The sequence below is a fragment of the Pleuronectes platessa genome, chromosome 17 (genome assembly GCF_947347685.1).
Source record: "Pleuronectes platessa chromosome 17, fPlePla1.1, whole genome shotgun sequence".
Classification (NCBI taxonomy): Eukaryota; Metazoa; Chordata; class Actinopteri; order Pleuronectiformes; family Pleuronectidae; genus Pleuronectes; species Pleuronectes platessa.
Window position 1 is genome coordinate 9,782,327 of NC_070642.1, and position 17,429 is coordinate 9,799,755.

The following is a 17,429-nucleotide window of genomic DNA, read 5'->3' on the forward strand; positions in this document are numbered from 1 at the left end:
CAGTGCTTAGGATTACATTTATGCCTGTCGAGAGAACTGGATTTCTAGTTATAGTTACCGTATGACGATTATTGTTCAGATTAGCCAAAGAACTAAACCAGTTAACCTGGGTTGAGGAGTAGAACCAGGACTCCACCCCACCTCCAATCACCCGCTATACCCGCTATACCCGCTCTAACCATCATGATTGACAAATCAGATGTTTTGACCCCGCCTGTCCCTTTCCTGGAGAGAGAGAAAAGAAGAGAAGAAAAGAGAGAAACAAAAGAAAACCGCGCTACCCACATCCTTATCTTCCAGTTTATGCCAACCCACATCCCTTCATCCCTCATTGATACCCACATCCATTCATCCTCCTTCCCTCATCCCTTCATCCTCCTTCCTCATCCCTTCATCCTCCTTCCCTCGTCCCTAACCACATCCATTCAACCAACTTCCTTTATCCCAACCCACATCCTTTCATCCCTCATTGATACCCACATCCATCCATCCTCCTTCCCTCATCCCTTCATCCTCCTTCCTCATCCTCCTTCCTCATCCCTATTCCCTCACCCCTGTCTCCACCTTTCCTCATTCCCTCTCTCATCCCTTCATCCTCCTTTCCTCATCCCTACCTGCACCCTTTCATCCTCCTTCCCTCATCCGTATCTGCATCCCATTCCTCATCCCTTTATTCCCCTTTCTTCATCACTATCCCTTCAATGTCCAATTTCTGCCCGACATCCAATATAACCATTTCCATTCAAGCCTTCAAATCAAATATTGTTGGGGGGGGGGTCCTTGCAAGGCAAATCCGTTTTTTACATGTTGACCCTACGCAAAATGTTCTGTGATCTCTCTCCTGCTACGGCCCACCTCTCACCCTATCGCTGTTTTAAGGCCATTAGTGATCGATCAATGCATCAAGTCACCCTGGATTGTTGCGATAAAAACAAACATTTTAGGGTAACGTGTCAAATATGAACAACTCGCATAAAAATATCCTGCGCACTTAATTGGGATGATGCCTCCTCCATTTCCTTCAGCTGCATGTGTGGCCTGATACAATCACGACTCCCACACTTGCTCCCTGGAGTGTAATACACTGCTATGCACTGGGCTGAGCAATTTTTTAAAAGCATAGGGGGGTTTTCATGCTTCATTTGGTGTAAGCGGATACTAAATGGCTTGTTAAGAGTTAATTACCAGATTAACATCATCACGGTCTCCACCACACAAGTGTTTAAAGGACAGTGATCAGTCCGTGTTCTTCGAGTTTCGAATGCTTTCAGCCGAGAGGGTTAAAGGCCCCGGAATCCTGTTGTCTCAGTCAGTCAGCTTCTCACTAGGAGTGACATGGTTTTACATAAAGACACATTATCTGTCAAAGTTAGAACAGATTCGATTAGATCACATAAATAGTTTTTTGTATTTGTATGTTTGACTGTGCTCTTCTCACGGGTTTGTGATGAGCAAGGTTTCATTGGAAAACGATGAAGTCGTGACATCACAAGATCACAATCAAATCTGATTACAGATCTAGTATATTCGTTTTCTTATTCTTGTTCTTAGTCTTATCTTTATTCTTATGATAATTATTATAACAACACACAAAGACACGTCGGCCAGGATTGCCATTAAATAGTTTTTTTTCTTATTTATAATAATAAGAAGAAGAAGAAGAACTATAATTCTTATTATTTTATTTTTATTATTAGCTGTAGTAATAATCCTGTACTGTGTGTGTATGTATTTTAAATTTAACTTCTGTTCATTACAGAACACATTAAACAATATTTTGTCATGGGAATAATGAAAACTGTCCACATCTCTCATCGTCAGCTTCTGCTCAAACACTCTGTTGCGGAGCGCCCTCTAGTGTTGAAAGCAACGATCTCCTTCTCCTCTTGCAGCACCCAGGGACATATTAACTTTTAATATATGTGCACCATGCGGGCAATGTGGGCAGGAAATATACTGTAGCCTACACACAAATTAAAATCTATTGTCTTAATGGTCTGTGTTAAACACATCGCTTGTTGATTATTTTTCGCATAATGAAGCTGGGCCACACACACTCCACCCGACTTGGTAGCAGACATTTTACAGGCGTCTCTGTTGCTCAGTGGGTTTCGTAACCTGGAGCCAGCAGAAGCTTCATGGCTGGGTGGAAGACAACAGAGGCCATCTGTTGTCTGCGTGTTGTCTTTGGTGCCCTGCCACAAAGCTCGGCTGCCAGAGCACCCGGGGGCACCCGTGTGCACCTTCTCCGAGCCTGGGGACCGTGCTGACTGAAGCACCTTCATAACCCACTGGCTCCACTGGGAGACGCCTGTATTCTGCCAGGGCCCAGATACAATAGCAGGGGTGTTTGAATGGGGCCTTGTTGCAGCAGGGTCGTTACACAGCCCTGCCATTAACCTTAATTGGAGCAGCTTGATGGAACACAGAAAAACGTTCAGGCCCTCTGAGACGGCGATGCCCTTCCTTGGAGTTACATAAAATCGAAATGAATCTCAGACCAGTTTAATTGAATTGCAGAATACTTGTATTCCTGCTGAGGAGCAATAGCTGCACAGCAGCAAGACATTAGTCTGTGGTCCTGTGCTCCGACAGAACAGCAAGACCAGAACACAAACATCCAAACATGTCCTCCTCTAGAATGACTCACTATTTCTCCTCCCCTCAAGCTTCTTGGTAAACATAATGACACTGCTGATTTAATTCCCCTATTGGCTGTAATCGGGTATAGCCAAGGACACTTACACAAAACAGGAGACATTAGGGGACATGGGGACGACTCTCTTTTAAGCTGCTCACACTATAAGCTTGTTTGTTCATCTTTCAATTTACCCTCGAGGCTGAATGACCATTTTCTTATCAGCATCGTCCGCAGTCCAGTATCACACGTCTAGATCGGAACTGGACAAATATTATTGTTCCTTCAAAGTCCTGGGGGGGAAACCAGGTGACGGTCCAAGGAACAGTCTGGCTTGTCAACACATCCAGTATCCTTCATTCTGAATAAGAGTGAGGGGAAATAATAAACAGACAAATTCATCCAAGTGTCTGCTTTGAGACCAGCTCCCACAGTAGGGAGATAGTATTATTAATATCTCCCGTTTATCAGAGAAAACAGCCCAGAGTACGTCCTCCCTACATCTGTTATCGCACACTGATATTAAGCTCCACAGAGATTGGATCGCAAAAGAAGATTAGGCCGACTGTGACAACAGGATTTTCCAGGCCTGCAGGATAGTGCACAAGCTGCACGTGTTATGGAAGCACAAGCAGCAACAACAGCGTAACTGACTTGACTTTAGACTGTAGGAATATACAGGAGTGAGTGTGTGTGTGTGTGTGTGTGTGTGTGTGTGTGTGTGTGTGTGTGTGTGTGTCAGATAAGATAAGAGAATCCTTTATTAGCCCCACAATGGGGGAAATGTGCAATATTACAGCAGCAATAGTCCAAAATAGGCATCAGTAAGTAATAAGTAACATGCAATACTTACGTGTAAGGATAAAAATACTATAGTGTAAGAATAAAAATACTACAGTGTAGGGAATATAAAACTCATACATTAAAACTAATATATACAGTGTAAAAACAAGAAAACTGTGCAGTGGGAGAATATGGAGTGGATGTTGCACAGACAGAATGAATATTACACAGTTAAGAATTAAACCAGAGTTAAAGTGCAGTTGTGTGTGTGTGTGTGTGTGTGTGTGTGTGTGTGTGTGTGTGTGTGTGTGTGTGTGTGTGTGTGTGTGTGTGTGTGAACCACTTTGTGGGGAGAAAAATTTCTGTCACATTATCGGGACTTGTCTTCCTTATGGCGACAATTAAGTAAATTAAGTCACAATAATAACGTAAATCATTACATTTTACGGTGTAGGTTTAAGTTAAGGTTAAGGTTAAGGTTAAGGTTAAGGTTTAAGTTAAGGTTAAGGTTTAAGTTAAGGTTAAGGTTAAGGTTAAGGTTTAAGTTAAGGTTAAGGTTAAGGTTAAGATTAAGGTTTAGGTTTAGGTTAAGGTTAGCTTCAGGTTATATTCAGGTTAAGGTTAGGGTTAGGCAAGTAGTAATTACGTTTAAGGTGATAGAAATTCACCTGGAAACTAAATTAATTTAGGACAATGTAACATGACTGTGTGTGTATGTATGTGTGTGTGTGTGTGTGTGTGTGTGTGTGTGTGTGTGTGTGTGTGTGTGTGTGTAAAGTATGTGTGTGTTTCAATGAAGTGAACCCTCCTTTCATTGTCTTTTTGACCGTGAGCCATTGGATAAACACCTAAATGTCAAGTAAGGGGGGGAAATAAACTTCTTTCAGTGAATGTCTCCATTAACCGAGCAGCTTCAACACTTTCCTGATGTTTCTATAAGCTGCAAACACTCATCCATAAATGAGCTCACACCCAACCCCAGTCAGAGACGTTCTCAGTGTGTTTTCAAAGTCTTGAAATGGCTTGTGAGTGTCAACAGCTCTCACTGTCAGCTTGACAGATTGTGGAAATGCACTGTGCTAAATGAACAGTGTAAACACGAGATGAATCATTCCTGTCAACAGGCAACGGCAGCAAGCGGAGGAGAAAATGTGGCCGTCTGCAATTCTGGTCCTGGGCCTCACCAACCGGTAAATTCATATTTTCGCAGCCGGCAATGAGTTTTATAACTGGAATCTGAATGTATATACCAGGTCAGATTAGAAATATAATAATGCAGATTGCCTGAAGGGAGTGTGGAGGAAAACATCTCATCTTAGTTTCATTAAGATTTCACATACACAACGTGTGAGTAACAATGTAGGCTTAAGACTTTGTGAGTCATTACTGGAGCTGTGAGGTTTGGAAAGACGTGGGCATTTGCTAAGCAAAATGGCCAAATTATAGACCTTATCCAGCTGCATTATGGGAACTCCAGGATTATAGGACCCCCTACACTCACACAGATGCACACACACACACACACACACACACACACACACACACACACATACACACACACCAGACACACGCACACACACACACACACACACACACACACACATACACACACACCAGACACACACACACACACACAAGACACACACACACACACACAAACACACACACAAGCTTTATCAGTCTTTTGTGAGTTCCCCAACTTTACGTTACTCAAAACTTGGGTTCATAAGCACAAGAAATTGTTGTCATTAAAAAGTTTAACTAATGATCAAGTGATTTTCATGTTATACGAAGGCATAAGTATAAGTTAGAAAATAATTATAAATATTAGCACGTCATTAATAAGTGCTTCTTAGTAGCCGTCCAGTCAACAATTCAAATTCCTCTCAGGAAGGTCAGACATCTATGGAGGTAACAAATTGAAAAGCTAAATAGAGAGTAAATGTGATACATTAGGAGAATAACAACAACCCAACGGGTGTAGAGCACCAGTCATAAAACCTTTTTTTTTGTGATCAACTTTTTATTTTACTGAGAAATGTAGCAAGGTACAGATCAATGTTACAGTAATCTCCAGTCATAAAACCTTATTAAATATTTGATAACATTTATATTGTCATTAATTACAGCTTATACCTCCTGTCCATTCAATGATCCAGTTGGATCTTTTTTTTTTATAAATGAAGATAATTGTGTTTTTTGCAGCTAATATTCGTATTCACGTATATTTTTGGCCAATTTTCCTTCATTAGAAAGTAACAGTGAAAGAGAGACAGGAAGTGTGGTGAGAGAGACCGGGGATGATCCTGTGGCACAAGCCTCTCGAGTGACCGCACCCGTAAACATTCATCCCTTTCAGTTAATATAATCTTGAATTCTATGCATGGCTATTATTTATAATGGCATATTTCCCCTCTCCCTTCTTCCACCGTGCCACAACACTCGCTGTTGCCACTGGAGGTCAGGCTAACATTCACTATAGCTCAAGTATATGAAGGCTGTTACCTGTCCACTGAGCTCTCAGCCCACAACACCTGTCCCTGAATCCTTTATTCACATGAAATTAAGCTGCCATTTCCAAAGTTGTTCTGCTCATCAGCCAGCTGCATAAAAACAGAATACACAGCCCCACAGTGATCCGTTCATTTCGCCTTTTGATTGCAAAGAACCAGATTTATTTGATCAGTCTGTCAGGATCGTGTTTGGCCTAGAAAGCTCGTCAGAGGACCTCATTTTTTGAAATAATTTCCAATCTTCAAAAAACTGTCAGCTTTTGTCAGGAGACAGCTGGAGGACGAGGCAGGGCTTGTTTTGCCATGCATCAAAAAGTGTCTGCAAAAACAAGAAACACAAAGGCTGACGCACAAATCTGACAACGTGTGCTGTCGAGCAACGACCAACAAGTGTAATTTGTCAAAGTGTGGCAAAGGATTTTCATTTATCTTCAATTAAAGAGAGACGTTGGGCTACAACAGCAGCACACACACACACATGCACACATGCACGTCCTCGCACCATGTGAACAAATGGATCGTGACGAGATGCTCTTGGTCCGAGGGACACAAACACGGGATGAGGTCAGCGGGTCAGCTGGCCACTTGGAGCTGCGGTGTTGTCACACTGAACCGACAGGACGAGCGAGGGCTCTCTCTCTCTCTCTCTCTCTCTCTCTCTCTGAGGCCGCCACCGGGGAAATGATTCAACTAACAAAAGCTTTTTTTATTTTGGTGCCATGTCGTCATTTTTCTAATGAAGTGGGGCTGATGGAGCCATCGAGACGGAGCAGCGGCCTCGTGTCTCCTCCCGCTCACTCAGAATCCATTCCGATTCGGGCCGGTGATTGCAATCCAAGTGGTGACAGGCGCCTCTCTCATTCCAAGGGGCCTCTCTCATAATGTCTCCGCTGCAATCTGGTGATGAACTGGGAAGTGCTTCTGTCAGGCCGCACCGGCTGAGAGTGCTGGAAGTGCAGATAGAATTATTTGGTGGGGAGTGAGGGGCGGGGGGGGGTTGAAAAGTTGTCTGCGTTTCTTTGATGAGCAATCAAGGTGTACTTTCTGGATTCAGATGGCTCGGACTGTTGTGTAGGAGGTATAAGCTGTAATTAATGACAATATAAATGTTATCAAATATTTAATAAGGTTTTATGACTGGTGCTCTACACCCGTTGGGTTGGTGTTATTCTCCTAATGTATCACATTTACTCTCTATTTAGCTTTTCAATTTGTTCCCTCCATAGATGTCTGACCTTTCTGAGAGGAATTTGAATTGTTGACTGGACGGCTACTAAGAAGCACTTATTCATGACGTGCTAATATTTATAATTATTTTCTAACTTATACTGATGCCTTCGTATAACATGAAAATCCCTTGATCATTAGTTACACTTTTTAATGACAATTTCTTGTGCCAATCTTGTCCTAAATTTCTCAGAGACTTGTTTATGGACTGCTAATTATGTGTGTGCTAGAAAATCCAGATGTAATAAATCTAAACGTGGTTCTCTACCGAGTGCCATTCTAGTTTTGTAATGAAAAAGGAAATGAAAAACTCAAAATAGCAGTTCACAATTTATTGACTGAATAAATTTGGACAAAAACACCAGAATCTGTTACGATACAATCAGAACATCTGAGGCAGATATCCCACCATGCACCACGCCCCTCCGTGAAACAAAAAAGGACTAAAACATTAGCACCAAATCGGAACCAACTTAAATAAAAAGGTAGCTCAGTCTACAAAAACATTAAAAGCAATAGTTTTTCTTTTTTTATTATTATTTATTGAAAAGCAACTCAGAAAAGTAGCAAATTGAGAATTTCCATGGTTTCAACTTTTCTTAGAAAAAAAACAAAAAAAACAAGCACCCTCCCTCCCACTTCTCCCCCTGGCAGGCTATAGCATTCATGGGGCGCATGCCGATGACTAGATAACAACACAAATTCAAGTAACATTGAGATACGACAATACATGTCCACTGGTACCCATTCCGAGCATGATCGTTTCACAGAACCTACGCAGGCAGTAGAAAACTAACATGAGGTCCTGGAGTGAGCATGTCATAGCAATACTATCACTGAATATCTTGTATCAAGTTTATTTTTTTGCTTTTTTTTTAAAGAAAAAAAGGGGGAGACCGGGTGGCATGGGCTGTCGGGCCACAGGAATACTGGCACAGAAGATATTGTGTACTCTAAAACTTCAGACAGACGTTTCCTCCTCCTGCCTGTCCTGTGTCGAGATATTGCCTACATCATACATGAAAAAGGAATCTCTGAATAAAGAAAAACCCTGCAATGTAGTTTTAAATATATATATATATATATATTTATTTCTATTTATTTTTTATATATTTATATATAACTGTTACAATTTAAATAAATGTTACGTCCTCGTTCCTACAACTGAAGAATGAATTTAAATAAGAGGAAGCTAATTTTAAGAGGTGGAATCGTCCATTCACCCGACACATCAAGTGCATGACGCCATGTTTGGAGGCTTACCAAGAAAAACAGCCTAAGATTGAGGTTTAAGGGAGTGATATCAAAGCAGCAGTAACAACAGACCGGAAACGGCTTCAAAACAAAACCAGGAAAAAGAAAAGTTTATCAAAAGGAAAGTGTGGTGATGGATGGTGTGATAAAGGCTTAAGAGAGCGAGGAGGACGAAACATAAAAATGACTGAAAACAAGGGAGTCGAGGAGTTAAGTGACCGTCACGTGAAACTGAGACCAAACGGTGAAACAAAGTCGAGGTCAAACACGATGAGGATGATGAGAAAAAGCTGAAGCCGCTCCATCTTTTAACCAGTGATCCCAGGTCAGCAATAATCATCGTGTTTTAGTTCAAGTGAACGCCCGATTTTTTGACCCTGGGTCTGTGGTTAGAATTGGTGCCACCTAAAGCTATGACGCAAAAACAAAACAAATCAGAAATGGTGTGGCGCTGCAGTTTGAATTGTTCTCCTTGGTTTCCTGTGTTCTTTTGTCCCTTCATGCTTTCCATAGTGTCAAAAATGGTGAATGTGTCTACTTTTATGAGCACCACATTAAAAACGAAACAAATCCAAAAAATAAGAACATTTGCTACATTGTTTGCAACTTGCATGTCCGGCGGCAGCACCCCCGATCAGGAGGTGCATCGCCAGGTGACATTATAGATGCCATTTGTCATGCCAGGCTCAAGGTTTTCCATGAAATGGCGGAAAAAGGAAACAGGATGGAAACACCTTTATTATAAATGACAAATGTTCACCTAATAATCTCTACACTACTGTTTTCTGGCTCTGCTGGGAGCGTGGCGAGCTGACCGTGGCGGAGTCGTCCCGTTTGTGCTTGGTGTTTGCTCAGCTGAAGAACTGCTCCAGCTCCTCCTCCATGTTCACCTCAGGCACCAACTGCTCCTGCTCCCTTTCCGCTCTGCTGTGCACGGCGGCGCCTCCCAGCGCCCCCGAGGAGGTAAACCACGGGTGCTCCAGGATCTCCCGGGAGGTGAGGCGCTCCGCGGGTTCCCGGCGCAGGATGGAGCGGATCAGGCACTTGGCCTTGGGTGTGAGCGTTTCGGGGATGTTGAAGTGGCCCCTGCGGATTTTGCTGAACAGAGAGCCGGGCTCCACATCATGGAAAGGGTAGCGCCCCACGAGGATGGTGTAAAGCATGACACCCAGGCTCCAGACGTCTGCTGCCTTCCCCGAGTAGCTGCCGTTGGCGTTGAGGATCTCGGGACTTACATAGGCTGGGCAGCCATGTTTGTCTGACAGGGAGTCATCGTGACCATCCAGGATATACGTGTCCTCAAGGCTCTCCAGCTTCACGAGGCTTCTGGAGACACACAACAGAGAAAGAAAAAAAATACATTGAACATAAAGATCATCTACTCATGTGACTGTTATTAAGTGATGATTACAACCATGATCTAAATGGTAGGATGCCAAAAAAAAAAAAAAGCAAAGGGACAATTGAGTGGTGTAATTTACTTTGATGGACATCTTAAGAGCTTTAGATCCATCACTTTTGGAAATCAGAGGAATTAGAGCACATAATGCTCTGGGCTTAAGTTTGACATTTCCTTTCACAGATAAAAGCTCAGCCAAAAAGCATGAACGTACAAATAGGCTTACCAAAAAACCTCAGCGATTCAAAAGAAACACAATTACGGGTGACTGATCATCTTAAGTTTCATGCATTGAACTGCTCTACTCAGAGAATCAGGCACACAGCCCCCCCCCCGTGCTCTTTCCCCTCTTTAAAATAGCATCTTTTTGTTCTTTCCTCTGCCCCATTATCGCAGCTCAGTTACTCTTGAGGGCTGATAATAATGCCTGGTTGTTCTGAAGCGTTGTCACTAAAGAATCTTGAGAGGTTCGGGCAAGAAGATTTTTCCACGTGCACGGTAAGAGACACTTGTGGGGCTATGCAAATGCTGACATCTGCGTGTGTGGTCCGTGATACACGATGCGCCAGACAAAGAGCCAGGGTGTGCGTGATAGTGTCTACTGGGAGCCACTCGGAAATCACGAAACCAAGAAGCACTGGATTAGACAAAACAAAAAAAAGACGGTTTTCTGGCATCTGTGACATGTTCTTTCAGATAACCCCATTGACGGGTTCATTGTCAGCATAGTAATTTCCCTTTATTACCGTGCTTTAGACCGTTTTCACATTTTCACAATAGAAAACTTCTTTTGTTTCCTTGAGCCAAACGCCTATTGTGTCTCTGTGAGATAAAGAGCTGTGTGCTTATTCAAATACAACATAACGCTGCCCGGATAATGGCTGGAGGACGTGTAAACCCACAATTATAGTTGAAGGGGCTTAGAAATAGAAAGAAAAAAATTATGTGATTATTTTAAAATAATCACACAATGTCCGTATTTCAGCTATACAAGCTGTCATGTGAACTAATCCTAAAATGTCTCATGAGCTTGGTGGAGAAAGAGATAAACCGGGCTTGTATAAGTGGCTCTGTTGTGCCGTCCACCACCTTTGCCCAACGCTCTTTAAACAGGCTCCTCATTGGTCAAAGGCTAACAGCAGCAGTATGACCAAATCGGATCAGGAAGCCAGCACATGCTGTGGAAGCTGGATCAGGTACCATTTTCTGTCTGGTCTCGCTCCTTCCCCTTCTTTATGCATGCACTCTCTCCCTTTGTCACACACTTGGGTTGGAACCAGAGCGGCCTCTCGAGTCTCTAAAGAAGCTTCGTCTCCTGTGCCAAGAGGGCTGGAGAGGTGTGAGAGGTTTCTGGACAGGCCGCACAAAAAGCGAGACTCAATACTGTCCCGCGCCACCGCTCTTAAAATTCACCCGACATTAATCATTTAACGGGAGGGAAGGGAGTTGGGGGGGGGGGGGCTCGGCATCCCAGCCTCATGAGCAGTCTGGTGTGGCATTCAAGGTCATTGGACCTGCACTGAATATGTGAGGCAGCTCATCTTCCCTTTTCCACAGTTAGCGTCCAAAGTGTAACGTCACACGCTCAGACAGAGGAGAACGAGGTGCAGCCTCTGTCGCTGCCATGAGCCGTTAGATAAGTTGGCTGGGGTAAATTTAACTTTAGCATTGGTTTATTGTAAGCACAGACATAGGTAACGTAAACAAATGTTTTGAATGTGAAGAAACTGCTATTAGCATGAAAACATATATCTTCATTAATAAAAAAAAGGAGCTCCTGGGTTGCTGTAGCAACAGATGCCTGGGTTTTATGGGTGTAGTTTTAAGACACTGCCACCAGGGGTCAGTCAACCTGTATTTTGTAAGTGTGGTTCCACAGATTTCTCATGCTGATCACTACAGAAGGGAACCAGTAACAACAGCTCAGCTTTGTGCATCATGTGTCGTGCAAAATCTAGTCCTGGTAATTTGTCTGTGCTTTTCAGTTCACGGTTGGAATAAGTACAATGATTTTGCATGATTACAAATGCGTCATTTACCCACCACAAAACCATGTGCACAAATATAAGTGAGGGAGACACAAAGGGCTTATGGTTCCTGTACTCTGCACAACATCTGGGAGAGGCATGTCAGCCTTGTATTGTCTCAGTTTGCACTCTCCTTCGTGTAAGCTCAGATATGATAACATATATGATCGTCCTGACTGTTGCTATATAACATTTAACGTACACAAATGAAGCAATGCACAAACACCACGACACCACAGCCAATTACATAGACAATGGTATTTTTGCAGAACTCACCTGTCTTCATTCTTGAAGACAAACTTCCTCAGCTTGAGGTCTCGGAGGACCAGTCCGTTGTCGTGGCAATGTGCCACAGCCGAGGCTATCTGATAGAAGAGTCTGGCAGCCTCGTCCTCCCGCAACTTCTTGCAGGTGCGGACGAAAGAGTGCATGTCCCCATAGCTCCTCTCAAAGAACACATATGCTCGTGTCTCCCCGAGCAAGATCTCCAGGATCTGGTTGATGTGCTGGTGCTGGCCCAGGGCGAAGTAGGCCGCCAGTGACTCCTGGTATTGGCCAATGTCAAAAACCTGCAATGATAAGAAAAACATTCATACTTACAGCTTGCTTTCTATCCAATTAGCTATTTTACCCCCTTATCTAGGGTGAGTAATGAGTGCAGATATCTCATTAGGTTGTTCTGGTGTCGAGATCTGACACCGAGAACATCTGCCAAACAGTCTGGTTTTTCCCGTTTCCCCCCCCCGACACAATTAAATGACACTGGAAGAGCTTGAAATTGCCCTTTAATTAGGTCTAATGTGAGCAGAATGTGAGCAACATGTCACGCTCTCTTGCGACACCAGACTCATGTTTAATATTTGGACACCAAGCATTCATGGAGGCAAAGTGAAAGCATTGTGTTGGTGCACGGTATTGAACTGCAGCCTGGGGTTGTACTGTCTCTTTTGTTTCCATAGTAACACCCCCCCCCCCCCTCAATTGACTCTCAGCACACCCAGTTCAGGTGAGGGGGGGGGCCTCATCTGCTCACACAGTCAATACAAATACGCCCCACAGCTCTCGAGATCTTAAGTTGTGACCCGGGCTTCCAGCTTGGCAGGAGCGATCAATCCTGTGGCTCTGGATTGACTGACGCTGTATTGAAACCGGCACAAGGGAGATGAGGTCAAACAGCAGTTAGCTCACAAGCCGTGCCAAAGGCCATCAATCGGTTGTTGCCGGGAAGAAACATTATCTCAAGTCAAAAGGTACAGATTATTGGATAAGTCAAGCCTTATGAGTCCAACGGTGCATATAACTATTGTCTCAATTCATCAAGCCACTTAAGCCTTTGTAAAGCCGGGAATGTACTGTACCTTGGGGTCAGCCCCAATGCCTGTTTAAGCACTTACACTCAAAAGTCAATAAGGGCTATAAATGGCGTGGAAAGGCCACGGGGTTGACCTCAACCTTATGGGAATAGTGGTTCATTTCTTATGGTTAGAGAGGTCAATGCTGGGGCCAATGTCACAAGAGCTGGCCGGGGCTTGTAAACTTCCTCCCTGCACGCTTTCCTCTAAATAAATCTGTCTGTAAAAGACACCAGCGGGTAATATTTTGACGCAATGAGATTATGATAATGCTCCGCGTATAAAAAAAAAAACAAGGGTGAAATAACCGGATTAAAGAGCTTTGCACTGTGCAAAGAGAGGAGAGCTATGGTTAGGCGAGAGTAGCAGTGCGAGGGGAGTGTGTTTGTGTGTGTGTGCGCGTGGTTACTCACTCCTTTGTCAACGTTACATCATGCAATCCAAACCACGCAACTCGCCCCATTCACTTTTTCCATTAGGCTGCTCAGCCAGCTCTCTATTTACAATTCAAGCAATTATTAAAGCGTCGCTATGAGGGGGGGGGGGGGGGGGGGGGGGGGGCTTGCTGCAATACCCAGCACATAATACACCAGCACAGTGCTTCTCTGTGCAGTGTGTTCAATGCATTTTCACGCGGGGGGGGGGGGGGGGCAATACATGAAATCAAGTGTTATCATGCGTGTGGTTATGCAAGTAAAAAAAGGTAGGATGACATCCACCGTGCACGCTGCGTTCACTGACCTTACACACGAGCTCTTCCCCGCTGTGCAGGTGGGCGGCTCTGAAGACGTGGTCCCCCTCCAGCGGCTCCAGCAGCAGGTAGTCCCCGATGCGGGAGATGCAGTGCGAGGAGTCCGGGGTCTCCGGCGGGCTGGGGGACCCGAGGTTGGGGCTGAAGCTCTGGTGCGACTCGGCGCTCCTCAGGCAAGACAGCTCCTCGAAGTCGTGCGATTTGTGCCGCGATCTCCCATAACGTGAAATGTTAATAGGATTTGACCTCTGTATGTTCATGAGGAATAAGGGTGATAGCTCCACAGTACCGAGGGGGCTTCCTCCTCCCGCTGCTTCTCCTCCTCCTCCTCCTCTATCGGGCCACCACCACTTTGTCCGGTCGGTGCTTTTTTTTTTTGAGAGAGATTCTTCAGCCACGGAGGAAACGCTGCTGGAAACCACAGGCGATCAACAGCTGGGCAGAGCTCGCTCCCTGGTCTTTGAACGTCTCTTCACCGGTTCATCTGTCCCTGCGTGCAAGAGACAACACCGGGATAAGACACCGGAGCTCCGACCCGGCGAGTCCACAGGAAACCCCTTTGCACAGACCAGCTGCACTTTCCCTAACGTCAGTGGGAGCTAAACTAGCAACGAAATGCTTCCAGAGAAAAAGTCTTTCTTCTTTTACAATGAATGACGAGTCCTAAGTCAACCCGCAGCTCGCTTCAGCTAGCTCCTCTCTGCAGGTGGACGGTTCCTTGCAACGGAAACAAACGGTTCAGAGGGGAAAATAGCCAATAAACAAAAAACCTCGAGGAAATGAGAGGTTGAGCCCGTTTGGCTAGCTGCCTGACACGGCTGGATTTAGCTCGAGTTGACAGACAAATGATGGCTAGCAGGTGCAGAGCTAACTGGGTAGCTTCCTCGGCTAACTAGTACCAGGTCAGTGCACGGGCCTTGTTCGCCGGGATCATATCCGTGCACGGCGGTTGTCTTAAGGAGAAAACCCCATCCGGTCTGGAAAGCAAAAGGCTGCTGCAGCTCTTTGTGTGCGGGAGTCGACGCGCGCTCTCTCTCTCTCTTTCTCTCTCTCTGTTTCTCTTAGTCCAGTGGAGGAGGAAGAAGAAGAAGAAAGATGTCGCGTCTTTTGTGTCCGCTGCTTGCTGAAAGGTGCTTGAAGGTAAAGAGGAAAGGAGAAGGACGGCCGGCCGACTTTCCCAGGCCGATCCTCGGTTCAGCAGGACATCCTCTCTCCCGTGGTGCCGCGGTGCTTCTTACGTGGCCGGGAATCTAGTCCATTCACGGCGGAGGGAGGGAGGGAGCGAGGGAGGGAGGCCGGGCCGAGCTGCACACACACTCACACACACACAGGCTGCACACACGCACAAACACACACACTGCGCCTGGAACACGGCAGAGCCACGGAGCTGCCTGATAGGAGGAGGGGGAGGGAGCCTCTGCACGCACGCGCACACACATGCATATACATATATACACACACACACACGCACACGTGAGCAGACCCCGAGCCGCCTCCCCCTCTGACGTCACTCCCAGCTCGCAACCCCATTGGCTCCATGTTCTAATGTGAAGCAGCGGTCATGTGAGAAGCATGTAGCGAGGGCCACACCCCCCCAGGAATCTAAATGCATCGCATGCTGGTAAATTGGATGGGGGAGGCCGGTGGGAGTGAGGGAGCAACTACTGTACGTGCTGCGTTACAAATGTGTTTCCTCCTGAAATATCACTCAATGTAAAGCTATAGGAGTGGGGGAGTGGGGGCTGGGAGGGGGAGACCCCATCCAGCATGCACTGTAATGATGCTGCTTTGCCTCCACATCATTACAGGGTCATAAATAAATGAGGATACTCAATGCATCCATTATGGTAGATTATGTTTAAACAGGGAAAATGCAGCAAATGTTAAAAATGAAACATGCTACCGCTTTGATTCGAATGATTCGAGTATAAACAGTGAGCAGCCTCAGCAGAAACGTTGTGAATGCAAAACGCATTAAGATAGAACATAATGAATGGAACGTCAATGAAATACCACTAGAATGGCAACGAGAGAGCGTATACCAGCGCCAAGCCCCAACAGGCCCCTCATGAAACCACATTTAAATCCAATAGATCCGGATATGCCCTAAATATGCCAAGGAGGTTATTTCAAATATGTTTGTTTGTGAGCAAGATTACTCAAAAAATGCTTAACGGTTTATGATAAATATATATATATATATATATATATATAAATAAAAAGATCTGGTATATGTCAGGAAAGAACCAATATAATGTTGGTGTTGATCCAGATTAGGGGCCAGATCCCTTTTCCTTTTTTTTGTGGCTTTTTGCAGTTTGATTGAATTTAACAGGACTCATGGGCCTTGGCAGGGGTATGCACTCTACTGAGAGCCGTTCTCTGAGAAATCAAAGAAAGTGGAATAATCTTGGATCTGCCCCCTTAACTGGATACCCACCAAGATGTTTTGGGTTTCTTCCTGACCCAATCATTCTGCCAAGTTTCATGGAAATCCATCCAGTAGTTATTGCCTTACCCTGTTGACAAACATACGAATGCTAATGAACACATAACCTCTTTGGCGATGGTAATGAAATAAAAATAAAACACAAAAATACATATACAGTATAGGAGCATGAAACACATGTTGACAGCTGTTTTCAGACTTCAAAGACATCGAGCAGTGGATAATGCTCTGTCCTTGTGGATGACATTGTTTATGTGCATGTTTCAAATGAAAGAGGAGGGTTTTCACTTTGATAATATATGGAATTATATTCCAGATTTTGGTGCCAAGGTTAATAAAAAAGAATTCATTAAAAGCTGGCACGCGGCCGTGCGCTTTTGAGACGTCTCCTCTAAGAAGTCCCCGTCTTGCAGAGTTGTGCCCCCGCAACAAATTGCAAAACGAAGGACGGAAGAGGTTCATTATTCATTGTTCTTCCTAGATTACTGGGGGGTGTGACAGCGGGATTGTGCAATTCCACGTAGGAATCCGGGGCGGTGAGAGGAATGCTTGCAGCTGGATTCGAGACACTGACAGAAGTGTTCGATTTAACCTTTATTCCCCTGCTCGCAGGCACTAGCGGTGCACACACACGCAAGCAGAGGCACACACACGCACTATTCTAAATCTCTGTGTCTCTCTCTCTCTCTCTCTCTCTCTCTCTCTCTCTCTCTCTCTCTCTCTCTCGCAGTGGCTGCTTGAATAAGCCCCCACAACATGGAAATGTCTTTTTCACACAGAGGCCTCTCATCTGAGAAACGGTGGTTCACGGTTTGCAGAATGTGACGGCACCCCCAAGCTTTTATATTCCAGTCCTCTAGCTCATGTGTATGTATGTTTCTGGGTTCTGTGATATAATCTGTGAGCCACCCACTTTACTCTTTGTTACAGCGCTTCAACATTCTTCACTGCACAATAGCTCCTCCTTTGTTTTACCCGTTCAGTTGAGAACAATAAGAGCATGCTTCTGAACTACAAAAAAGTTACACATTACTAC

General features: G+C 44.7%; 1 protein-coding gene across 1 annotated transcript; it reads right to left on the reverse strand.

Annotated features, from left to right (window-relative positions):
- Positions 1 to 7,478: 7,478 nt before the first annotated feature.
- trib2 (tribbles pseudokinase 2) lies at positions 7,479 to 15,295 on the reverse strand. Its single transcript, XM_053445702.1, has 3 exons — positions 13,935 to 15,295; positions 12,118 to 12,410; positions 7,479 to 9,741 (listed from the first exon to the last, which is right to left on the reverse strand). Exons 1-3 carry the CDS (start codon positions 14,202 to 14,204, stop codon positions 9,267 to 9,269), a joined length of 1,038 nt encoding a protein of 345 aa, XP_053301677.1. The 5' UTR covers positions 14,205 to 15,295; the 3' UTR covers positions 7,479 to 9,266.
- Between the last annotated feature and the right edge of the window lie 2,134 nt (positions 15,296 to 17,429).

What these genes read in the sequence shown, in the direction of transcription:
- trib2 (XM_053445702.1), bottom strand. Translation starts at nt 14,204, where the DNA reads ATGAACATACAGAGGTCAAATCCTATTAACATTTCACGTTATGGGAGA. An exon ending in GGGAAGAGCTCGTGTGTAAG is followed by an intron (nt 12,411 to 13,934) that starts GTCAGTGAACGC and finishes TTATCATTGCAG; the next exon opens with GTTTTTGACATTGGCCAATA. An exon ending in GTCTTCAAGAATGAAGACAG is followed by an intron (nt 9,742 to 12,117) that starts GTGAGTTCTGCA and finishes GTGTGTCTCCAG; the next exon opens with AAGCCTCGTGAAGCTGGAGA.